General features: G+C 48.6%; 1 protein-coding gene across 3 annotated transcripts in view; it reads right to left on the reverse strand.

Annotated features, from left to right (window-relative positions):
- The window catches only part of FLI1 (Fli-1 proto-oncogene, ETS transcription factor), a 106953-nt gene that overhangs the window by 34308 nt on the left and 46363 nt on the right, over positions 1-26282 (reverse strand). For all 3 annotated transcript variants that reach the window (XM_029962103.1, XM_029962102.1, XM_029962101.1), the window contains exon 3: positions 5894-6105. In XM_029962103.1, coding sequence (XP_029817963.1) covers positions 5894-6105 — 212 coding nt within the window. The remainder of the gene's footprint in view (positions 1-5893; positions 6106-26282) is intronic.

The following is a 26282-nucleotide window of genomic DNA, read 5'->3' on the forward strand; positions in this document are numbered from 1 at the left end:
GCACCCTGGGCTAGTGGAAGGTGTCCCTGCCCAGGGCAGGGGGTAGAACAAGATGGTCTTTAAGGTCCCTTCTATCCCAAACCATCCTGGGATTCTATGATTCTCTGATATCCAGACTCTTGGATAATAACATCTTCTAAACAGTTTATCCCTGCTTTCTGCTGGCATGAAATGACCCTCAGGAACAGACCACAGAGCCCTTGGCTGTCTCTGCTCTCTCTGCTCAGCATCTTCACATGACCCCCCCAGCACAGAGACAGCAGTGACCCCGGTGCTGTCACATCTCCTCCGTGGTTTGGGGATGATGTTTTCACATCACACACTCTTGGTTTGGCAGTTTGGACCCTCTCTACCCCCTCCTTGCTCTGTGAGTCTCAGCAGCCAAACCCAGACAACCTGAAAAAATCAGAAAAGATCTGAAGTTGAAGGGACTGAGGTGCCCCCACCAACCACTGTGGGAGGAGAAGCTGCTCCATGAATCCTGCAGGACACAGAATGTGCTCCGTGTACCTGCCAGGATTGTGTCTGTGGGGCTGCCTCCATTCCCTCTGAGGAACTTTTCAGGCTGGTTGGATCCCAGTCCATGGGACAGGCATAACTGGGAACAGCATTACCCAAACTTCCCTGGGCAGGAGACTGATCTGTCCTTAAGAAAATACCAGGAAATCTTTAGTGACAGCAATGGGAGAAGATCCTTAATTTTTTGTCCTGTGTATCCTGACATTTCCTACCAGATCCAAAGAGAGCCTTTTCCTGGGAAATCAGCAGTGCCAGACTGAACCCTCTCTGCACTCCAGGATGGCTGCTCCTGTCCTGCCCCAGCCTCAGTGGGATTGATCCCAGCAGAAGGTGGGTGTAGCTGTGGCCACAGAGAATGCAGTGTGGGAACAACAATGGTATCTGATGAGAGCAGGAGCTGTGAACCAGGAATGGTGTATCCATGGAATATCACCCCTTCCTTAGCTCATGCACTGCCCACAGGCAGGCTTGAATTTAGATAAAGATTTCCTCCTTATTTGAAAATGTTTGTGGGAGGGGATTGCAGATTCCAGATTAATCCTTGGTTTTTCACAGACTCCAGACTTTCAGGTGGCTCTGCAGGTTGGATTTGCTCAGGCTCTGGGCAGAAAACGTGGATCTACCCAGGTGAATGGATACAGGCTGCTTTCACAACATCCCTGTGGCAGTGACAGAGGCCAAGGAATATGAAGCAGAACCCATTCCCACTGTCTGTCCAAAGGCTCCTCATTCCAGCAGCTCCAGTGGCAGTCTCTGGGGATGCCAAGAGTGTGGTGTTTGGGAAAGCAGCTCTCCTGGCACTGACTAATAAACCCTCTGCACAGCTTCAGCCTGGGTTCCAGACACCTGGAAACAAAACAATTACTGTCCCAGGGCTCTGTCTAGGAATCACCTTTGGCTTCCATTCCAAGGAACAAAATAAGGGATTTCAGGAATTTCTGACGCTGACTCAGCTGTGATCAGGGGGATATTTCCTCCTTTCTAACCCTCTCTTCCTATCCTTTCATGCCTCCATTCTTGCCACCTTCTTTTCTTTTTGAATTTGCCACTTTTTTGTGTAAAGCCCCATTTGGTCATCTCAGCTTTCATAGTTACACTTGAAATTAGATTTTAGTTTATTTTTTGGTGTGCAGTGAAGGCAGGAAGCACAGACATACTGGGATTCTGCTCGTGGTTCCCTCTGACAGGCCAGGAGCAGAGTCAGCTCCTCCAAACCTGCATCCACCTGCACTTTACCCCTGCTCCCGGGAAGGCCTCGGGAGGGGAGTCACACTGCCCGTCACTGTGAGGCTGCAGAAAGAAGGGTCAGCCGCAGAAAGTGGGGAAAATTCCGGTTGTTTGTCCCAGGCAGGTCCGTACGAACCCGAGGGGATGCTCGGCTGCCGTGCCGGGCACAGAAGCAGCCCCGGATCCCACTAGAGGGCTCACCCGCTGCTCCGAGGGGAGCGAGCCCTGCGGACACCGCGGATGGTCCCGCGTTTGTTTGACACGATTACTGTGGCCCAAAACCCCGCTGAGGTCGCCGAACTTGGGGACCTTCAGAACATATTTCAACGTTCTAAAGCAAGAGAAATATAAAATCACAGGATCCCAGAGTGGTTTGGGTTGGGAGAGACCTTCAAGTCCATCCATTCCACCCCCTGCCATGGGCAGGGACACCTTCCACTGTCCCAGGTTGCTCCAAGCCCCCTCCAACCTGGCCTTGGACACTTCCAGGGATGGGGCAGACACAGCTTCTCTGGGATGTCTCTAAAGAATGTCTCCAAACCCTTTTCAAAGCACTGACTTCATTATTTTAGCTGGACAAAATCCTGGAATTGCCCACATCCCTGCCCACATCAGCATGTTGGAACATTCTTCCACATTTGAAGATCAGACAAATTTTGTAACATCTTTTTAAAAATCACTCCCTGAATTTAGCTACAAATGCAGACCTGTAGTAACTCAGTAAATACAGTCAGGATCTGGAATTTCTCTAGCCTGGTTCACTCTTTGCATTTGGAATTTATGTAAAACATAGCAAAAAAATCTGTTATAAATGTGGACTGTAAATTGGGTTAAACTTCACCCAACATTTTCCTAAATAATCCTTCTCCTTCATTCACTGAAATTTAAGATGTGAAAGATTTTTTGTTTGTTTATTTTGGGGTTTTTTTTTAAATATAATTAAACGTAGCCCTGGGTTTTACTCTGAGCAAGCTGCTGTCTGTGAAGGCAAGAGCAGAGTTTGAAGCCATAACCTGCATCTGGGTCTGATAATCCTGGAAATGATCACAAAATTTCTATCTAAATCTTGCAATTACACAGAAATCCCATCTTCTCTCCTAAAACACAGATCCCTGCCTGGGCATCCCCTGCACACAGCTGGAATGGAGTTATCTGGGAGATTCTTTCCAATTTGGGAGTAAACCAGGACAATCTGCTGTGGGGTACAGAGGTGGTTGGGGTTTCTTGGAGGACTTGGAGGTCTCTGCTAAACAAGTTTGGAGAGGTTCCTCAAAGACCCCTTCTCCCACCCTGCTGAGGACCAACCCAGCTCATCACACCCCCAGGCCTGCTGCTGGTCTCCGAGAGAGAGAAGCAAAGCTGGGCACTGTCCCCTGCAGTCCCCAGCTCCTCCCCTGGCAGCCCCCTGCAGCTTTGTCCCTGAGTACACACACCCCCCTCTCCACACAGCACAGGTGAAAGGCAGAATAAAGGCAGAATAGAGGCAGAATAAAGGCAGAACAAAGGCTGCTCCTGTGAGAGGCAGCTGGAACTCGGTGGCAGAGTGTCCTTGAGAAACAAGAGAGAGCAGGAGAGGCAGGGACAGAGGGAGGGGGACAGGGGTTGGGGTCCACCTGCAGCTGGAGTGAGTTTGTGTTGGGATTGGTGTTTGTCATTCCCACATGTGTTGGTTTTGCCAGAGGAGTGGCCCAGTCCAACCCCATGGACTGTGATGCACACAAGAGGAAAGGATGTTACGTTTTCAGCCCTGAACAGGAGGAGAGGCTGGAGAAGCCGAGGGAGTGTTCTCGTGTCATGGGTGGGTTGGAGCTCTTGTGCTTACGAGTTATCAAAAGGTAAGGCTGGAAGCTACTGCAGTGCTTGGTCCTGACATGCAAAACAGCCTTTTCTTTTTGTCTGACAGCTTGGGAGGTTCTCACTCCTCCTTTAGAGACACTGAGGACACTTATTTTCTGCCCAAGAACCTTGTAGTCTCGAGCAAGCCCATAAGGAAGGATTTCCTTTTTGCCCAGAACCACCACACTCCTGGAGGGCCTTTCTCTGGGGCTCCCAGGGCTCTTCCAGCTGGTAATGAATCCCTTTGTCCAAGCAGATTATTTCCCTTTTTCCTGAGCAGATGAGGACATTGGCATGGAAGGGTCCCAAGGGAAGGACAGCCCAGGTAGGGAATGCAATGCATGGACAATTTGGGGATACAAGTGCCCACACTCAGAATCTGTCCAGGGGCTGAGGAGCACAAATATATGATACCTGTGGATGTGACAGCACTGCTTGTTCCCTTGGCCTTCCAAAATTTCCTGAGTGAGACAGACAAGTGTGATGGGAGGAAACACTGTGAGTGTGTATCTGACACTGTGGGTGTGAGCAACTGATGCAGTCAGAGAATTCCAGAATGGTTTGGGTTGGAAGGGACCTTCAAGCCCATCTCATCCCACCCCTGCCATGGGCAGTGACATCTTGCACTGTCCCAGGTTCCTCAGAGCCCCATCCAGCCTGGCCTTGCTGTGGGCAGCCTGGCAATGCTACAAAGGGCTTCCTCTTCCTATGAAAACCAGCCCTGGGAGCCAAAGGTGAACCCATGACCATCAAAAAACCCCAGCTGGAGCTTTCAAGATCCATCCTTGTCTCTGTGTTATCCAGGGATGGTGTCTTTGAGGAAATAACTTGTTTCCCCCCGTTTCAGCCTCAGTTCTGAGATTGGAAGCACCAGTGCAAAAATCCACATAGATTTTATGTAGTTGAGAAATGATCCTGAGGTACAACCAGGGCAAGGTCGAGTTCAGCCCACAAATAATCACCTTGAGAGAGCAACTGCTGCAGAGACCTTTATCTGAGAGCAAAATCAGCATCTACTGTACTCTTACGAGGAAACAAAAACAGGCTGCTGTTTGATGTCTTTAACACCATCATCTCACTGCAGAAGTCTGAAAGTGCAAGGCTGCTTTCTGTTTCCAACTCTGTTCTCAGAAACCAGGAAAATGTGCTGCTAAAGTAACCCTAGAGCAGAAAAACCCTTGAGGGTTTATTAAGACTGTACTCTAGAGGTGTTCGTGACTTTGAAATTAAAATAAAATTTAAAATTAATATGAGCTCTAAAACCCTATGCTAAAAAATAAAAGTTTATCTATATTGTATATATTTAAAACTAAAAAAAATTGAAATTTTTACACCTAAAGATTATGTGCAAGAAGGTGGGATTTGTTTCCAAGCTTTGGATTTGAAGTAATGGTTTTAAAAGAGGCAACCTGAGCTGTGCTAATTAAATGTTTTCAAGTCATTCAATTTGTCATTGAACAAGGAAATGATTCACCTCTTCCAGCTCTAACTACAAATGACTGGGGAATGGCCTGTTACTCTTTTGGCTGTGAGCTGGAGAGGTTACACCACAACCAGTGACCCCGTGGTGTTAAAACTCTGCTCCAACCTCTCCTGGACTCTGTGTCACCAGTGGTCACTGATATCCACACAGAAGACGTGGGTACAGGACTTTTGTGTTGTTACACCTCATACTCTGCCCTAAAGGACCTCGTCTCCTCTTTTTCCCTTCTCCATCGAACAGCTCTCCAGTTTCACAGGGTTGCTTCTGCCCTGGTGGAGCAGGAATAGAGTTCAGATGCAGTAAAAAGGGCCCTCCAGTGCAGCCCTGACAGTCCAGGAGTGCAGCTGTCACTGCTTCACTCTGGAGCACTGGTACAAACCCCAACTATTATGGTCTGACCACCTTAGTGAGCCCTTGGACCATGGCACATCCGTGGGATGCTGAACTAGGTGATGGGATGTGTGGGTTACAGCAGCATCTGCAGCGTGAGCTCTGCCCTGGCAGTGTCCTGCCCTGCTCTGGGCAGGGTTTGTGGGGACTGGGATCCCAGTGTTTGATGGGATCCATCCTGAAGAACTGCGGGAGTGAGATGCTCTGCTCATTAAAAAATGAGTCACAATGAAGGAACTGCAGGGGGAGAGGGATATGGTCCTACAGTGGTCCTACCCAGAGAGGGGGACTGTTGATAGGCAGGACAGGAGCAGGAATGGACGGTCCATGCTGTGCTTTCATGTGGAGTTTGGACTCAGAAGTTGGTCCCTGTGGGTCCCTTCCAACCCAGGACATTCTGTGATTTACAAGCAGCAGGAGGTGCGGGAAGGCTCTTACCTGGATCCGTTCATGTGGTCATACTCCCTTTTGACACTGACCCTGACGGGCTGGTTGATCCACTCCTGCTGCGGGGGCAGGGGGTTGATTTTGTGGGGTTGGCCGTAGTCGGGGTTCCCTGAGGCCGTCATGTCTGCCTTGGGGAGCTGGGGGGCAGCGCCGTACGAGGAGTCGAACAGGGACTGGTCGTCGCTCACCACCGACAGAGCCTCCTGGGGAGAGACAAAACAGGCCCTCAGAGCTGTGACTAAACCAGCAACTCCTCTGCAGTTCTCCTTTGAGCTGGAGAGCACCTGCAGGGCCGCAGCTGCCCCGCGCTGTCTGCAACCACCATCTGCCAGGATCGCAGGTTGAATCAGAGCCCCCGGGGGCCACCAACCCCTATGCAAAGCAGGGCTGGCCTGGCCTGGCCGTGCTTTGCTGCCTGTGCTCGCTCGGGGTGGCACCGGCACCCGGCTTCACTTCTGCAAACGGGGAAGGGGCTGCTCCGTCCCGCCCTGCTCCAGCTGAGGTCACGCTCTTGCTGCTCCCGGCTCAGCCCAGGGGTGTGCAGTGGGCAGCATTTCTGCACTGACATCTCCTTTCACGGGGTTTCTGTGTGTTTTGAGGTTACTGCTGAAGGAGGAGCAGCCAGTGCGGGTCAGAGTTATGGGTGTTCGTGGTGCGGGAAAAAATGCATTACTTTACACTTTTTGTTTATTTTGTGGGAAGTGTAGGACTGGTGCTTTACCAAACTATGCATTTCTAGAAATGCTTAAAAACAGGAAATGGTCATCCTTTTTTTTCCCCCCCTGCTAAAACTCCAACTGTTGACAAAAAGTTTTGATCATGCACTTCCTTGGGTTGATGTGCTCAGGTTTCCTACACAAAGCAAGCTGGGCTCTGATGGCTTTGGCACAGCCCTGGTGATTCAAAGTGCATCTGCCAAGGTCTGCATGTTCTTGCTGGAGCTCAGTTAACCACACATAACACAGCTGCCTTTATGACTGGCAGGGCAGAAACCGAAGGAGGAACCTCCCAGACTAAAAGCACACACACTTTTAATGTGAATTAGCGGAGCAACCTCCAAAACAAAGGCAGCAACAGACTCACCTACTGTGTGATCCACTGAGCATTCAAAATATACCAGTGATGTGTGGGCAGCAGTGGGTCACTCTCAGCACACAGACAGACAGACAGACAGACAACTGAAAGTTGTGTGTGCTGAGCCCCTCATTCTCAAAATTCACAGGACACAGTCCCTATTGTGAGCCTTTAAAAATAAGAAATTACTGCTTTGTCCCCACCTCCCCCCAGTCGTTGTTTTGGGGGTTTGTTTTGTAAATTCTTCCATAACCAGGGAGGGAAACAGAAATTCTGAAAACTTAGAAAAGTGCAGCTCATGGAACCCTCCCATTGCACAAGAATCCAAGAGCAAATCAGGAATCACCAGGCTCATGGTACTATCACAAAAAATGGCAATAATTAGGAGTCTATTGGGTGAACATGAGAATCCCCTTCAGCCTGAAGTTAACCCACTTAGAGAGTCAGGGCAGTGCATCTCCAGAAATCAGCACTTTTCTGTCTCTGATCTCAGATCACGCAACAAACCCAAATAAGCTGAAGTGGCCTAGAATTTAAGTGGGCCTGACTAAGAAGGAACCCTCAAACATCTACACAAGTCCTGCTGAAGTTACAGTGTTTACTGTAAAAATCTTGGGATCAGCCTCTCCCAGGGGCTCCATTAAACAACAGAAATGAGAGTTGTTACCCCACACTGCCAATGCTGCCTCCTGGAAGGAGCTCACACTGTTCAACCTTTCCAGCAACTTTTCCTTGCTGGATTCACAACCTTTTCAGAAACACCCCCTCCCTTTTTCAGCTTTAATTAGAGTAAGGGAGGGAGTGGAAGCTGGGAAGGGTTGGTGTGAATTGTATCCCTCAGAGGGCTGGGACTGTCCCCAGGCTGTGACCTTCAGCTCTGTAGGAAGGTCTAAGAACACGAGATGGTTCAGCTCTTAAAGGAGAGCAAAGCCTTTCCTTTGGAGGTCAGATGGAGTGATTTGCTGATTCACTGAACTCAGGATGTCAGCCTGGGTTCCTAAATGACACATTTTCTGTGGGCCTCCGTTTCCTCTCAGCACAAAAAACGTGGGGTTGCCCACGTTCTGGCCTGAGGTGCCAGGCGAACCCCACGTTCCTGGGCTGCTGGACTGACTTAGGACTCTCAAGACCCACCCTCTGCTGGGCAGAGACAAGGAAACCATGAGCACCACAGCAAATTCATCAAAGAAAAATTTCCAAGGTTTGGGTTCGGAGATTTCCAGTCTAAAAACATACATAAAATTGGGATTTTTTTAAGGGAAACAATATCTGGGAAAATAACTATGATGGTTATCCCACCTAATCAGTGTGAGAGGTTGCTCACAAGATTTTTTACAGCAAACACTGTAGCTTCAGCAGGACCTGTGCAGATATTTGGGGGTTCTTCTGAATTCAAGTGGAGTCAGGACCACTTAATTCTAGGCAGCTTTTTCTGCCTAAAGCCATTTTACTTCTGAAGAAGATGGAAAAAATTTGGAAGGTAGGGATCTTTATGGCTATCCCAAAAAAAACCCAGACCCAACAACACTCCAAAGGATGGCCCTGGACTTGGATCACAGTGACTGGGGTTACATGCAAGTCCAGTTGACTTTACACACACAGGCAAGAGCACACTTCTGTGTGATACACAGAATAGCTGGTGGAGAACCCACTTCCTCAGATAAGGATCTTCCTTGAAAGACAAAGTGGCTGCTAAGACCTGCCTGCATGCACCTGGTGTTAACTGGGCCAGTGGTGACCTCACAGGCAGGAGGCACTGGAACCCAGCAGCACTGGAACTCAGCGGCACTGGAGCCCAGCTCTGCCTTCTGCTGCATTTTTGCTGTCTTGAAAGCTCTGTGGCCCACAGGAAAAGAAATTCAAACACTCTGGATGCCACCAGGGCACCTCCTGTGCCAGGAATGGTTTGGTGACAGCCACAAAAGCTCCAAGAAGCCCGAGGGCTGGGGGAGCTGAGGTGCCCGAGCAGAGGAGGCAGCGACAGCAGCACCCGCTCAGCTCCTGCAAACAGCAAACCTGGGGCTGGGGACAGGCAGGGGAAGTCGGGTGGCACAGAGCCAACCCTGCTGCCATCAGCTCCACTGTGGTGTCTGCAGCCACAGCTGAACAAACCCCACAAGGGTGGGGAGGTGCCTCTGCTGCCAGAGGAGCACCCGGGAACGTCCCGGCAGTGACGGGGACCCGGCACTCAGTTCAGTCCCTTGGAAGAGGACAGGGCTTGGCTGGCCCTGCCAAAGTGTCAGGCTACAGCTGAGAAACGTGGAGAACCTTCCTTGTGCTCCCTGTGAGGGGGCTCTGCCTGGCCAGCTGCAGTCCTGAAGGGCTGGTCTGTTCAGGGTGTGTTTGGCTGAGGCAGAGACCAGCAGTTAAATCCAATACCAGAGGGCAAATGTCTCTCCCCTGGAATTGAGAGCTGCTTGGTGTTTGGTGACAGGCGACTGGGCAAACACACTGAGCTGTTTAGGTGCCAACACAACCTGTCCAGACAGGCCCAGCTCGCCAGGGTCCCCCCACACCTCTGCCCCCCGCGCTGTGCCCTTGGGCTGCCCAGACTGAGCCTGAGACAGGGGGCTTGTGTGTGTTCCTCTGGCATATATGTTACATTATATGGCCTCTGGGAATAGGCCAGCTTCAGTTTTTCCAGTTTTTAATCACATTCCTGGCATAAATGTGGCAAGTCCTGTCTCTGGCAGCTCACACAACGAGGCAAGTCCAGCTCCCCGGGAAGCCCAGCCCAGGCTCTCCAGGGCAGCCCCAGCACTGAACTGTGCAAACGAGGGGCTGAACCAGCTCTGCGAGGGGCTGACACACTCCTGCAGCCCTCAGACACCAATCTGGGCCTTGGCTGTTATTTATGCAGCAGTTTCGAGTTGTAAAAGGGTGAATTTGCAGTTTTTCCTTTCTTTAGATGAGCCATCCAGACCCAGGTCCCAGGTTTAAGTGCTACATAGGGTGAGGTACAGTTTGGTTTTGGTCCTGTGGGCAGGGAACAGCCAGCTTGGTCTTCTGGTCTCACACTGGGGAGGGCTGGCAGTCCACCAGTGCTCTCAGCAAGTTATCCTGGTTCCTCACCAGGAAAGGGAGGTGGCCTGAACGCTTTAAAAAAGACTTCTCTTAGGAGGGGGACATTTGAGAAAGGAGAAAGGCCAGGAGAACAAGGGCTGGGGAGGTGACCATGAGCCCTGGTTTGGTGCTTTCACCCCAGGTATCACCTACTGCCCTCAACAACAGCCCCTTCCAGGTACCTGCAATGTGTGTTCACTGAATATCAACTCTGAGCTCGTTACCTTCACTTTTCTGACCATAACCACATTTAAAAGGCATTGCTAAAGATCAAAGCTTCAGCCTCCTCCACAAAGTCTGACTTAGAAGAGACAAAAATGCTGAGTACTTGAACCATCCTGCCATGGAAAGATCACTTCCACCTCTAGAGGGTGACTTTCTTCTTTCCTCTCCCCCCCCCAATAATATAATTTCATCACTCCTAATCCTGAGAGAAAATCACTCCCACAATATTTTTGCAAAGAGAGTGTTACCAACACAGACCCAGCTCCTGAAGGGCCCAGAGCTACGATGCAAAGCCCCAAACCAGGAGCAGGAGCAGCTCCCACACGGCCTGAAACCATTTTTGCACTGAGGAGCAGTGAGTAGAGCTGGCTTTGGCTCTGCAGTGCTCCAAGTCAGCACTTCTGCTGCCAGCAGCTCACAGAGCAGAGATAACATCGGACTGGCAAGAAAATGAGCCCAATACACAATTCAAAAAGGAGCAGGGTCTGTGTTGGTCTTGGGCAGCACATTGGGATGGATCAGGCACGGAACTGGGAGGCAGGAAGGCAGAGTGTTATCTCCTCCCTGCCCTGACTCTCCAGGTAACCTTTGGGAATCATTCCCCTCTCCAGGCCTTTTTCCTCCCCTCAGCCCTCTGCTGCCCTGACCTGTGCACCCTGTGGGCTCAGAGCCTTGGCCACTGCTGTTCCTGGGACACGAACAGGGATCTTTGGGATCTACTCTGATCCATCCACTCTCCCCAGAGCACCTGACCAAACCAAAAAGAAACCCCTCTACAGCTTTCCCAGCCCATTTCTCTCCAGGTTTGCTGCCACTGCTCCCCCTTCCTTTCCCTACAGGATAGGCTGTGACTGGGGCAGGAACTCCACAGAACTCCCCTTGGAAAATTACAGTCCTGGGCATTTTATTGCCAACAACCACAATCCATTTTGTGCCCTTCATAGCCAATTTAGGTTCTGCTTGGAGGTTTTCCTGGATGCAGCTGGAGATCCATCCTAACAGCCTGTGAATCCAGAGGGATCGGAGCCATCCCTGCCAAAGAGCTCTTCCCTCTTTTATCTACTTGCCCAGGGACACCTCGCACTAGCCCAGGCTGCCCAGAGCCCCCTTCCCTACTGCAGCAGCACTAAGGATTGAGAAGGCAGCAAACTGTGTCCAAATCTCTGCAGATTTGAGGATTTCTGTGTGGATAAAGGAGGGCTTTCTTTCATTATTTTAGACATCCCACACTGCATTTTGCTCCAGTCTGCACTGCAGACTCACTCACAGCTCCAAAGCACATCAGTGACACAGACAAACTGCCACCCAACTTCTCCCTGCAGCTCAGGCTGCCTTGCCTTCCCTTTCCACCCAGGGTGCTACATCCAAGGGCAACTTGGCATCCTGGAGCACAGCATCACTCCTTCATAAATAAGGAATAAATGGGAAACCACAACTTGGTAACTCGTGCTGGGTGGAAACAAAGCAGGAGTAAGAATGGCAGAAATAGAAAAACCATACTGAAAAGTAGTAAAACCCACTGAAATTAGGCAGCTAAAAATTGGGGCAAAATAATTTCGCAAAATTTCTCATAGGGCATTCTATGTATTTCTTTTTTATTGTTATTGTTATGTTCACTGTTCCCACGAAATTTCATATCAAACAGGTAAAAGAAGGCTGCTACAATCAATGCTCAATTATTTTGATCTCAGGATCCCCAAAACCTGACTCAAAAAGATAAAAAATTAAATCATTCCTCTGTACCTCACTTTGCAGGAAAGCACTTGACTTCAGGCACACGTTTATAGGATCTGCACTAATGACTTTTTTTCTCAGTCTAGACTTCACATGAACGGTTTCAGAGCCTATTTTGGTTTGTTTCCAACCAAGTGGGAATAACCAGGTGACAGTATTCCTTCCCAACAAGTTGCTGCATTAAGGCTGATGATAAGGGGGCTCAGAGCAGCCCTGGAGCTCTGGGAAATCCCCTGGAGAAGCCTCTGATGAGTCTCAGCACAGGACCAGGAGAGGAGGTGGAATTAAACAAGAACCTGCCCAAGTTATTGCTGTGGCCTCTTGACCTCTGGAAAGGAGTATGGGGAAATGTGGGGCTGGAGAGACTGGGGGAGTCTGATAGAGCATCCCATCTCCATCACACACATCATCCCATCTCCATCACACACATCATCCCATCTCCATCAGACACATCATCCCATCTCCATCACACACATCATCCCATCTCCATCAGACATCATCCCATCTCCATCAGACACATCATCCCATCTCCATCAGACATCATCCCATCTCCATCACACACATCATCCTATCTCCATCACACACATCATCCTATCTCCATCACACACATCATCCCATCTCCATCACACACATCATCCCATCTCCATCAGACATCATCCCATCTCCATCAGACACATCCCCAAATCCTGGAGCTGTGCAGCAGCTCTTCCTTTCTAGAGCACAGCAGCTCTACTCTGGAGCCTGGAACATCCCTGCCAGGCTCCAGCTGACTCAGCCCTTCCCTAGGCTGGGATAGGGATTTCCCTGAGCACTCCTGACTTCTCCAGTGCTTCCCCCCCTGCCGGTACCAACACAGGGACCTGGGGTGAGGTGTCTGCCCATCAGGACAAACCACAGCTCCTGGCTTCTGTTCCCAGAAGGTTTGGGAGGATTCCTGCCCAGTTCTGCCAACCAGGACACGTGAGATGATTTAGGATGAGGGCTGAGCCCTGGAGGTAGAGCAGGAAGCCTGTCCCAGGTGCTGGAAGCTCTGCCATGGCTGTAGCTTGAGCCAGGGTTCTTGTTTTAGCAGCTAATTTCACTACGAAAGGATTCACCTCCACCAATGAACAGCCTAACCCTGCTAAGGCTGAGGACTGTGTGATCTCTCAAGATCTTTTCCAAGCCATGTCATGTTCCCAGAAAATCAATCAGCCTTTGCCACGTATTAACACTCCCCTCAGCCACTTTGCTGTGCTGTTATCTCCACTCGTCTCTGCCCACAGCTTTTCTCCTCCAAAGTTCTATTTTTCTTCTCACTAAGCCTTGATGTTGTGTGGGTGATTGCAGTCAAATCCACCTGGGTTTAGCTCACTATCCCCTTAATTTTATTTTTTTTCCCTCGCTCTTGTAAAATAATTGACTTGTGCGGAGCAGATGTGCTTGTAAACACAGACACATGGATCCAACTGCGAACATTCCCACTTCAGTAAATATTATTGCAGTGTTTTTATGGGCTTTGCTGCTGAAGACACAGCAAGGCAAACTGCAGGATGGTTTCAGAGTCTGGCTTCCTGACAACCCCAGACTAGCCCGGAGCATAAATGCAGTGTCTGCTGCTCTGAAATCCTGTGCTGAGCTCAGCTTTGTCCTGCAGCACCCACTGCCCAGCTCCTGATGTGGTGCCAGGGGCTGCTTTCCAGGGGCAAATATTTCAGCAGGGGTTTGCAGACTGACCAAGCACTTTGTGTCAGGAAGCTTGAGCTCACTTTGAGCTGCATCTGCCTGTTGCAACAGTGCCACCTTTTCTCTCAAAGCAGAGCTTTTGGGTGCTATTTTTACTCATATCAGAAACTGAGACTATCAGAGGATAGTGCTGGTTTTGTTTTCCATATGCAAAGATAAATTGAAGTTTTTAAATATAAATGATTCACCCTAGAAAGGAAAACAATAAATGGAGAAACCAAAAGTAGTGGGGGGTTGAGAGAGAGGGCATGTCCATCTCTGTGCCTCCTCTTTAGCTGCCTAGGAAAAGGACAGCAAGTGGAGTGTGAAAAGCATGAGGGAATAGGTGCAAACCATAAAATCTTATCTTTTCATTTTGGGTTCCTACTGCCAGAGCACTGGAAACTGTGAGAAGAGTGTTCTCCCAGGAATTCAAGATCAGGGAGGTGGCAGTTTGGGGAGACATAAATATTTCAGGTTTGACTCACAGCTCCAGCAGTGCCCATTCATTATTTTTCATTCCACTTTGATACCATTGTTACATTCACAAACCCCGCCAGAGTATCCTGTTTTGTTCCCTGACACCATTCCCTGCACAATCGCAGGAAGCCCATCAGGAAACCTTCATCAGGGGCTGTTGTGTTTCCATCTGCAGAGAACAAAACAGGCACGTTCAGCCCAAGATGACTGAGCCCAGACTAAGGAAAAACAGCAGTGTCTCCAGGAGTGAGCCCAGTGTGTGCTACTCTGAGAGCCCAGGGCAGTGCTCAGCACCCTCACCAGGGCAGTGCTCAGCACCCTCACCAGGGCAGAGCTCAGCACCCTCACCTGGGGAGAGCTCAGCCATGGGAAGGCTCAGCCAGAAGGAAATCGAGAGCACAACCCAGGCCTGGCATCTGCAGTGCACAGAGCAAGGTCTGGGTGCTGGGTCAGAGGGGCAAACACAAGTCCAGCACAGTCTTGCAGCTGAATCCTAAAACAGATGTGGTTCCTTGGGATTTCCAGCCTTAGGGCTCCAATCTGTGTTCTGAATTTGGCACTGAGCTGAGTTTTGGTTAAATCTGTGTTCAGGGTGTTGGTGCTCACGATACTCAGAGCACAGACTCAGGGTTTGAGCCCAGAGCTGATGATTTTGGCTTGGTGTCAAGTGTGCATCCCACAGAGATAAGGGAAAGGGGAAGGTGGGTCAGGACTCACAGGAGCCTATTTCTTCACCAAGAAGCACATGCATGGTCCTGATACAGCCCTGGGAACCTGATATCTGCCTTTGAGCCAGAAAAATGGCTTTTACTAGGATGGACAAGTCCTGAGGTTGAAATTTTCAAAAGAGCCTGAAGCCCCACAAATTACACTCACATTTAACAGGAGCTGGGAGCCACAGTCCCTTGAATCCCTCTCAAATATGGGGTTAAACCTCATGAGAGGAGCACTTTGCTGCTGGGCCCATGTTTCCCATTTCCTTGCCCTGCTCACACAGTGCCACCTCTGCCAGGCTGGGTGCCCACAGTGATGCCTCCAGCAGCACATCCAGCCTCTGCTGGCTCCTCATCCCCTTCCCAACTGGTCTCCTGCTCTTGGCAGCGGAACTGAGGCTGCCACCCTGCTGGGATGGCACAGATCCCTGTTTTCCTTGTGCTCTGAGCCCAGCCCCTGCGGCTCCAGGGCCAGGATTGTTCCTGCCTACGCCTATAGGAAAAGCAGAGATTTTGTGAACAAGCTGCTCATGGCATTCCAAGGAAAACAGCCCAGCAGGATTGCACTGAGATATTTTCTTTGTCAATCTCCATCGAGATATTTGAAGAGGAAAACCCAGTTTACACCAGTTCCCAGGGGCTTTTCATTTTTTTACAAAGAAACGCTGATGTTTTCATTTTGGTGCAAGAGGAAAGTCCTGGAAGGATTCAGGGATAGCCATCCCTCCTACCTCTTGGACACACCCTGGCACCTGGGCTGGAACCCAAAGTTAACACTGCACTGCAAAAAGGAGTTGACAAGGTGCTATTCTTCCCACTGATACCAAACATCACAGAGAAAAGACCACCCTACCAACACTCACATTTCAGGGAACTGCAGCAGGAAAAGAGCCTCTGCTGCCTCTGCTGCAGTGAAGCTGCTGCTGAGGACAAACATGCACACTAAATAAACACCTCCAACAGCAGCTCTGGTGCTGCATCTCCAAGAATCAGGCAGACAATGCTGCCTCCTGGCTCACTCAACATCAAAAGTGAGAGTAATTAAAAAAAAGGGCTCTTTTGCAGTTGTATTGATGTTCCCACTCCTCAGTGTCCCCCTCTGTATGATGCCTGCTCCCCAGAGAGCTCAGGTTTTGTGAAGTCATCCAATGTCCTTGGAGCAAGAGGTCATAGAAGTGACCAGTGTTATCCCAGAGCTAGAACTCCCAGACAAAGCAAAACTTACTTTCCTCAAACTTCTCCTCCTCTGAGGCTGAGCAAAAAACCCCTCACCAAAATCTCCTATCAGTGCCCATGAACAGTCTGTTGGCCTTATCAGCCTGGGGCTGAGAAAGGCTTTGAGCCTGGCTCAGATAAATGAGGTCTCTTGCTACTGATCCCTTGAGAAGTGATGGAATCATAGAGCAGTCTGAGCCTGGCCCAGGGATGATTTTCCACACCTGTGAGATCCAATGGCAGGTTCTGCCCTTGGCCCTGGTGATGGAGGGTCCCTGGATGAGCCCAGGCCCGAGCTGTGAGCCCATGGCAGGGGGGAAGCAGAGGCTCCGGGGGGTTTGGGAGGGATGGGGCTGGGAGCCAGGGCTGCCAGTGGGCAGATCCAAGCCCTGAGCCTGACTCAGTGCTGTGGCTTTGGGCAGGTCACTCAGCTCTGCATCCCAAACCTTCTCCTGGGCTGGAGGTGATGCTAGAAAGGTGTATCCAAGGGCCAGTTTGGGGCTGATTCTGTCAGGTTTCTCCAGGACCTTTGCTCAGACCTCTGTGTGATTCACCCAGCTCTCAGCAGATCCCCACCTTTAGCAATTAATGGGATGGGTTTTTCTGGTTTATTCTGGATTTTTAAGTGAAAATCATTAGCTCTGGTTTGATAACTGAAATACAGAGCTGTCAAACTTTACAATGATAGCAAAGACAATGCCACTATCTCAGGGGTGCCACGGAGGCACACATGAGGTTGTTCCATTAATTTTACAGCATGGGAACCAACACAAAGCAACCAAACACTTTGCTCAAAATCATTCTGTAGAGTGTAGCTAAATTAGGATTAAACCCCAGCCCCCCAGGCTCTCTCTCCTGTGGAGCAGAGGATTTGCCTTTCCATCTGAAGCTTTGGGATGGTTTCTGAGGTGACTGCAGCATGTTTTCCTCTTGCTGAGGAGTTTCTTACCCTCAGCCCGTGGGGACTACCATAAATAAGAAGGAGGCCCCTCAGCACATCTCCATGTTCCCAGCAGAGCTGATAGGGCTGTTCTTATCTCAAACAGGGCAAGTCCCCTGAGCTGTGGTGAAAAGCCCTTTATCAGATGGATTTCAAGAGAGTTCTCTCTGAGATGCAGTTCTGCAGCTCTGGCAGGAAAGGGGGGCTTCTCACTGAGCCTCTCTGCTTTTGTTTGGTGTTGGGGTGAGGGAGTAGGACAAGGTCCTGCTTGTAGGGCTGCTCCTCGAGCCTTCCCAAAACAAGGCCGTGCTCCCTGAGCCAGAGGAAAACCCCTGTCAGAACTGGCTTAACGATCCTCGAACATTTCCATGCAATTAAAGGCCACATCTGTCTCCCAGACCCCGTCCTCCCGTGCTAATGTACAGACATGAACTAAACAGTCTGTCCTGGCGATCCACAGGGTAACAAAGGGGCCCATTCATAACACAGCACTTGGGCTATTTTGTGTGTGTGAAATGAAGGAGAGTTTTGCATTTGGAGAATAACCTGTGGTGGAGCAAGCCAGAGGTTTCTGCTCTAATAAATCAATCAGCTTCCCCTGGCTAATAAACCTCCAAATTCTGCCTGGGCTGCCCGAGCAGCCGCCTTGCAGAGAGGCACCCACGGCTTTGGGGCTCAGTGAGACCCTCACTGCTGCTAAAGCTCTTGGAGGATTAAAAAAAATAGATATCAACTTGGCTGGGATTTCTTTAAGCCACTGAAGAGGACTTATCCCTGCCCAGGGAATTTGGGTGTCACCCCTGTGGCCTGAGCTGTGTTAGTCAGTGGGTTGGCATCTCACCACTGGCTCTTGAGCTGGGTCAAAGCCTCTGGTTCTGCTTTTGTTAAAAAAACGGCAGCACTGCAGAAAAAATAACCCACCACACAACCAAGCACCCTTCAAAGCCCCATTTCTGATTTTAGCGACACTGAGAGCTTAAAAAGAAAGAAAATACTTCGAGGCACACCTTGGCTCAGTCCCAAACCAACACCAACCGTATGTTTTTCCCTGACTAAGAATTTCAGGCAGTACCTGAAGTTTGTCCAGATGGATTGTTTAACATGTTACTTGGAAAAGCCACGGGGAATGAGCTGTTAGGCGAGTTTTTTCCTCTTTCCTGAGCCCAGTTCTTGGCACATTTAGCCATGGTCTGTGTCTCTGTCTCTTAGTGCTTTCACAGCACAAACAAATACACTGCTCATGTTCACACCTCAAGGTACCTCATTTCCTCAGCTTTCAAGCAAGCAGGAAATGTACAGGAAGCAGAGACAAGATGGTCCTGTGGTTTCAGTACTAGACTGATATTTGGGGAATGTGGCCTCATTTACCATCTAGGCAGCAAAATTATTTGTTCAACTCAAGCAGAAGTGTAAAGTGAGGGGTAAAACTGGCTGTCAAGGCCACAGGGTAAGAGATGGCCAAACCTAGAACGTGGTGACACGTCCTCGTCATATCCTAAGAAAATTGTGGGGGCTGAAAGAAATTTTCCAATCCTGATGTTGGACAGAAGGTCAAAACAATTATCCAGAGAAGTCCACCTTGAGTTAACTGAAACATTTTGTTTCAGATATTCTCAATGTTTTGTTGCAGTTTTAACCTTTCCAGTTTTCTTAAAATATTGCAATTGGATTTTGTTTCCAGCTAAAGAGTAGTTTCAAAAGAAAACCTGAGAAACTTGAGAAAGCACCAAGCAGGGCTTTGATCAGACTGTCAAAACCCTGCCTTTCCAGTGAATTGGAAGGCTTTGATAAATTTGCATTTTTCTGATGAAAAGCCACTGATTGGAAAAAGTCAGACCTTATCTAACACGAATCTCCTTGTGCAGGTCCCTGACACACAGTGAATTCTGTCACGGTGTTTGGAGACAGGGTCAAATGAAGCCTTTTTTGGCTTTCCACTGTGCCAGCAAAGCCAGTGGAAACTTTGCCTTTGCCTTTGGGGTGATGGATGATCCAACCTCCCCTGTAACTCTGTATTTGTGTCTTTAATGTGAATGCATGAATGACTCCAACCCAAATGCCCAGAGGATGTGTCCTGGTAAAATTGCAGTATTCAAGTCTGTAGAGTTTTAATTCTATTTTTAACAACTTATACAAACACCTAAAGAGGTCATTAAATGCTTAGAAATAATTTAAGAAGATCTGTTCAGTTTTTGACTCTGGCAGATGCCATTTGCCTATGCAGGTACCTCAATGTCATTAACATTTGGCATTTTGATATCGTGGTGACTAAAACTACACCACATTCCTCTCCTGGAAGGGAGTGGAGATCTCAGAGAGACATCAGGACAAAAGAAAAGTGCTTTTCCTGTTGGGGAACCCTGACACAGAGTGCCCTGAGCCACATCCTGGGGGGGTCTGATCTTCCTCAGCTCTCAGGAGCACAGTGGTGCTCCCAAGAAATCAGAGTTTTGGGAAGGTCCCACTTGAACACCCAAGGCAAGCAGCACATGTTCCTCATGTTAGGTCTAACAGTCACTTCCTCAGCACCATCCTCTCCAGAGGGAGGGTTTTCCAGCACTCAGGAATTCAGCAGTGCCCCCTCGGCCCTGCCCTGGCTCTTCTGGGAGTTTGTGGGGATGGGGATGAGTTTGTCTTCAATGGGACAACAAAGAGGTTTGAAACCTTGCTTTGGATGATGTTCAGAGGATGGACAGTGAGAAAGGGAATCTATTCCTCACACAAATAGAGCTTTGAGGGGATCTGGGACCTTCTTGGAGACCTGCTGACAAACCTCGTGGAGATGCTACAAAACAGGGTAAGTGGTGAAAAGGACATTTTGGGGAAAGCACCTCAAAACTAGAATCAGAGAATCCCAGAATGCTTTGGGTTAGAGGGGACCTTAAAGATCAGCTCATTCCACCCCCCTACAATGGGCAGGGATACATTCCACTAGAAATCAGTGGATGCAAAGCACTGTGTGAGAGCTGGGGATGATTGATCCAGAGAACACAGGAAGGAGCTCGATGTAGTTTTACACACACAGAGAAAGTGCAGTTCTCAGAAGAAAGCTCTGAAGGGGAGATGGTGACATTACAGCAGCACTGTGAGAGATCTGGGGAGACATCAGAGCCCCTCTTGTGCCTCAGAGCTGTAAATGTTCAACTCTTCCCCCAAACTCTCCCCTTTTGGTTGGGAATGAGAAGTTAAGATGGGCAAATGCACTGACATGGGCACCCCCAAAAATGAACATTAATGCTGCCAAAGTGCTGCCTGCGGGTGTGAGAGTCACAGAGCCATGGAATGCCAGAGCCATGGAATTACAGAACCATGGAATGCCAGAGCCATGGAATCACAGAGCCGTGGAATACCAGAGCCATGGAATCCCAGAGCCATTGAACCACAGAGCCATAAAATCAATCCTGGAGCCATGAAATCACAGAGCCATGGAATCCAAGAGCCATGGAATCACAGAACCATGGAATCCCAGAGCCATGGAATGCCAGAGCCATGGAATCACAGAACCATGAAATCCCAGAGCCATGGAATCCCAGAAACATGGAACCACAGAGCCATAGAATCAATCCTGGAGCCATGAAATCACAGAACCATGGAATCCAAGAGCCATGGAATGCCAGAGCCATGGAATGCCAGAGACATGGAATCCCAGAGACATGGAATCCCAGAGCCATGGAATCACAGAACCATGAAATCCCAGAGCCATGGAATCCCAGAACCATGGAATCCCAGAGCCATGGAATCACAGAGCCATGGAATCACAGAGCCATGGACTCACAGAGCCATAGAATCAATCCTGGAGCCATGAAATCACAGAACCATGGAATCCAAGAGCCATGGAATCCAAGAGCCATGAAGTCACAGAGCCATGGACTCACAGAGCCATAAAAACACAGAGCCATGGAATCCCAGAGACATGGAATCCCAGAAATAACCTGGAATGAGGAGGGTATACAAATGTGACTTATTATATCACAGAATCCCAGAATGGTTTGGGTTGGAAGGCCCATAAAGTCCATCTTATCCCATCCCCTGCCAGGGGCAGGGACACCTTCCACCAGCCCAGGTTGCTCCAAACCCTGTCCAACCTGGCCTTGGACACTGCCAGGGATGGGGCAGTGGGGAGGAACAGGTTGGGCTGCCTGGAAACAGGAGTCATCTTCCAGCAAGATCTGGTAGAGCAGAAGATTATTTGTGCTAATATTCTAATTATACAGATAAATGTAGGTGTGGTGGAGCAGAGACAGTGGAGATCATGGACAGATACATTTTCCATGTCTTATACTGATGTAATTATAGATGCTTTACTCTCCCCTGCTCCTTCTCCATCTCACAGCAGACACAGCATATTTAGGAATGCCAAGGGACCTCAGGGATAACCAGGGGAGCAATTTTTTCAGTGTCATCAAAGAAAAATGTTAGTGGGTGTTGTTAAACATGTCCAAATATTGCCTGGCTTTATCTCACAACTAAAGGTCATTTAGGGGGGGATTTCACACCGTTTTCTCATCTGTAAAAGACTTTCCTTTAACATGAGGCACAGAGATGTCACTCCCTGGGGATCAAACAGCACAATTGCAGCACAGTCAGGCTGAGAGCCCAGTTCTTTGGGTTCTCCTGACGCTGAGCCAGAGCGGGATGTGTCAACAAGGTGTTTTCTTTAGGGACGTCTTCAAAGGCAAAAATATGAATCAGGCAAACAAAACACATCTTATCCCTCATTAAAGCTTTGAAAATCCCACTCTCTGCCTTATACCAGTGCTTATAAAATTGCAGGGAGGTAAAGTCTCAATAGGCAGAGCAGGGACAGAGCATTCTGTCTCTGTTTCATTCATCAGCCCTTTCTCCCCAGCCTTGCCTGCAATTCCCATTTCCTTCCTCGCCTCTCCCATGAAACGTATCCATTGCACACACCCACTCTGCCTCATTTGCCACATTCTCAAGCTGTTTGACAATGATCTTTTTTAAAAATCTGCTGTTCTTTTTCTCATGGGCAGCAGCAAAGGGATTAGTTGGGTCCTGGTTCCTGCCACAGACGGGGCAGTTTCTCTTCAGTCCGTCCCTCTCAAATCAAAATCCTCTTTAACCATTTTCTCGCATAACCCGAAGAAACAATTTATAATGGTTTTAGTTTAATAAAGATGGGGTTGGCTGTCTGATTTGAACCAACCACGTACTTAAAAGGAGACAAATGCAAGTTTAGCAGGTCTGAATAATGTAAACCTGAGTTTGTTTTTCACTTTAGGAGGGAACTTTTTAAGATTTAAGCAGCACAACATCTTCTTTGGACGTGCCCAAGTTATTTTTAATATATGACCCTAAGTTTTTGGCTTAATTTGGATGGAAAGTCTAAGCCATTTAGCAAGTATTTATAATCCAAGTTTTCAGTTCTTTCTGTTTAGTAAAAAGCACGTTGCCAATACTATTTTAAAAAATGAGCTCCTTGAATGAAATTGCTGAGTTAAAAATTATATAGTTACAGGAACTTTCAGCCTACTTCTCTAAAGATTTAATTCATACATTCAGATCCAGGGGCTTCCAGCTGCAATTTGTTTCCTTTCTTCTTGTGGTATTTGTGTGATTAACAAACAGATGGAAGTGTGACTTTTGCTTCTGTTTTCACTAAAATAAAAATTCCGCTTCAGTAAAATGCACAATTCAGTAAATATCAAGTATAAAACGTGCTGGGAGAAGTTTATATTTTCAATTCTCTCAATTTGTGTTTTAAGGTGTTTAATTTTTTTTCAGTATGGCAGTCAAAATTAAGAATTGTGTACATTGAAATAGCCTGGGATGAGAAATGTGTATGAATGTGATTTATTATTTCTTAAATTCATGGAATGGTTTGGGTTGAAAGGGACCTTAAGACTCATCCAGTTCCACCCCCTTCCACACCTTCCACTAGAGCAGGTTGCTCCAACCTGGCCTTGAACACTTCCAGGGGTGTGAAGAGTATATTAAAGTGTAATTAAGCAATTAAGTGTAATTAATTGAAGTGTATTTAATTTCAGTGTAATTAGGTGTATGTAAATTGTCGGGTCACCCCATTGACTCACCAGCACCAGACTTGGCCGTTTTGCTGCTCTGAATTCTTTACATAAAGAACATTACTGGAGTCATTACTGATGAATGTGAAGCTCAGTGGAACAAACCGCGGGTTAAGTGAGTTTTAGACAGAAAAAGACCTTTTAAGTGAAGCCCCGAGCGGCGGGAGCAGCAGAGGAGGAGGGCGATGTATGTGTTACTGTGTGCATGGGAGTCACACCCTCACCCAGACACAAACCCCGTGCAAGCTGCAGTAAGAACAACAGGAAATGGCCAGCGGTATTTATAGCATTATTGTGTTTATCCTGAAGTGATGTTCGGCACAGATTATGATGGAGCTTTTCGTGGGAGAGGACACAGCTTGTGTCAGCTGGAGCTGTGCAGCTTCACCCCGTGTGCTCCCTGCCCAGCTCCCCCGGCCCCCTCTGCCTTTCTCTGCCCCTCTGAGGCTTTGCTGTGCCAGGACTTCCCACCAGCCACCCCCACACGTTTGGCCCAAAGCTGTTTCACCAGATTTGCAAATCCACGCTGAGATGTCATGAGAAAAAACCAAACCCTCACACACCAGAGGTCCTGAATTTCTGCAAAGTGCACTCCCTGCTGCAACTGGACAAACGTTCTTCTCATATTTTGGGTCATGTTAGCAAAGAAATTGATGACTCCAAAAGCCTTTTTTCAGAACCCAGGGCTCACTCTTCAAGACAGGAATGTCCTTCCCCGAGATTCTTTTTGGGAATCATTTCCATGTCCTTTATTTTCAGGTGGGGTATTGAAATACCTTCCCATTAACCCATTTTTCCCAGGGAGGCATTCAACAGAAAGGAATGATTTTCATGGACAGATCATCTCCATATCCCCAGCCTCAACTCTGCCATCTCTCTCTGATCTGAACACGTAGAGACTTTTTCTAATTCATTTCCATTGTCTAAATTTCCTTGAAGATGAAGAAAAACCCCAAATATGAGAGAGGACATAGATAGTCTAACAACTGAGTATCTTTGTGGGGTAAAGAGCCCTCCACCCACTCACACAACCTGTTCGAGCACATTTCCATCTCTCAGAGCAGTCTATCTCAGCCAGAGAACATTAAAATAATAATGATAAAGAGTGTAACTCAAGAAGCAAAGGATCTGCTGTTACTTCATCGTCAGAACAGTTATTTCTTATCTTAGTCACATCTCCTGAGGTTTGTTCAGCCCATGAACGTTCAGCTCATTTCTCTGTTTACACCCCACGGTATCTGAAAACCTTGATTAAAAGCAATCAGAAGAATCCATCATATGACACTGAGGCCATTTACAGCCTGTGACAGTTATTAGCAAATGGTAACCTTTCCTTTGAGAAAACAGAAGGAAATCCTGCTTTAATTTAAGCTTCCAAACACCATCCCTCTCTATCTCTGCAGCAAATCAGAGCATCTCCACGATGCCATTGTTTGCAAATATAATAAGCCCCGAGTTTGTGTGTTTAAAAAACAAACAGCACGAGAAAAGCCTCAGGAAGCGGCTGTGAATGGGAGCAGCGCTGCAGCCCGGGAAGGCCGCATTAATTACTGCAATTGAGCCAATGCCCCGGCAGAGCTCGCCCTGCAAATCATTAGTGCTTCTATTAGCGCTTCATTATGGCTGCGCTGATCGCGACCAGCTTCCCTGCGCTAATTTGCATCGCATTCTGACAGGTGCTGGTCCAGGTGTCCTATTGTCGTTGGGAATTAATAAACATGATTCAGCCCCCCCTTCCTTTTATCGTCCGTGTGATAGAGGGAATAATAGAAACGGAGTGGGCTGGGAGAGGGGGGCAAAACGACATCTCCGAGCTCATCTCCCGGGAAGGCTTTTCCTGGGGGTTTGCCAGGTTTAATTTTCAAATGCTGGGCTCTCACACTGCTCCCTCTGCATCCCCTACCTGGCAGATCACTCCCACCCCTCCCTGGGGTGAGGCAGGGCTGAAGCTGGCACAGGGCACTGCAGGAGGGTTCCTTTCTCCATCAAACAAACTGAAGGGGCACAAGCCACCCCCCGGCTCTTTCTGGTTTGCCCAGCCCTGCTCCAGGCTATAAACCTCCTTGGATGTCCTTGGCACAGTCACTGTGCATCCTTGACTCTGCTGGTGTCTCAGATTCTACCTGACCCTTCCTTGACAGTTCATCATCACAGCCTAAAATTAGACCCCTAAAGCCATCCTGTTGTTGTTTTTCACTTTTTATTAATTAAAGATGATGATGATCATCAGTAGGATGCACACAGCAAGCAAGGAAGGGCTTTGTTTTACAGCCTGCTGCTTTAGTTGAATATAGTCTTAATTAAACATGGAATTGTATTTACAGCAGGATTTTTTATCTTTGTTAGGATCTAATTTCCCACTCTTCCCTGCAATCCTTAGAAACTCACATTTATTAGACAAATACTGACATTCTTATGTAATTAGAATGAAATTCAGACTTTCCAGATGAAGCCCAAGTGCCACAAGAGCTGGGCCCAGCACTGCCATGTCACCCAACGTTCCCCTTCCTGTCCCACAGCAGTGGATTGGCCCCACACTGTCCCGTTTCTTGCTTCCCTTTCATACCCTGACTTCTCAAAGCCTCTCTGGCCATGTGGTGTCCAGACCCAAAGGGCTCTGCCACGTGCACTGTGTCACACAGGGTGTTTGTTGTGAGCCCAGCTCACGTTGTGACATGAGCAGTCCCTGCAGAGGCAGCTCCCAGCTCCCAGCTCCCAGTTCCCAGCTCCCAGTTCACAGCTCCCAGCTCACAGCTCACCTGCCTGGCTGTTCCCACCCACCCGAGGACTCTTTCCAACTCCTCACATTCCTGAGGGCTCCTCTGGCACAAAGGAGATGCATTTAAGCCTTTTATCAGGGCTGCCCTCTTTGCCTTTGGGGGGGTGCAGAAGCTTCATCAAATCTGCAATATCATTGTTCAAATGAAAATGCAGGAGGCAAAGCCCAGGTTGTCTTCATGGAATGAAGGGACCAATTGAAGCTCCAGATGTTTGTGTGCAAGGAATAGATCTGAATCAGAGAATCCCAGAACATGTTGAGCTGGAAGGACTATCCAGTCCAACTCCTGGCCCTGCACAGACACCCCAACAACCCCACCCTGGCCATCAGAGCATTGTCCAAACAGTCCTGGAGCTCTGGCAGCCTTGGGGCTGTGCCCACTGCCCTGGGCAGCCTGGTCAGTGCCCAA

The sequence above is a fragment of the Manacus vitellinus genome, unplaced genomic scaffold (genome assembly GCF_001715985.3).
Source record: "Manacus vitellinus isolate BGI_N305 unplaced genomic scaffold, ASM171598v3 scaffold_41_pilon, whole genome shotgun sequence".
Taxonomy (NCBI): Eukaryota; Metazoa; Chordata; class Aves; order Passeriformes; family Pipridae; genus Manacus; species Manacus vitellinus.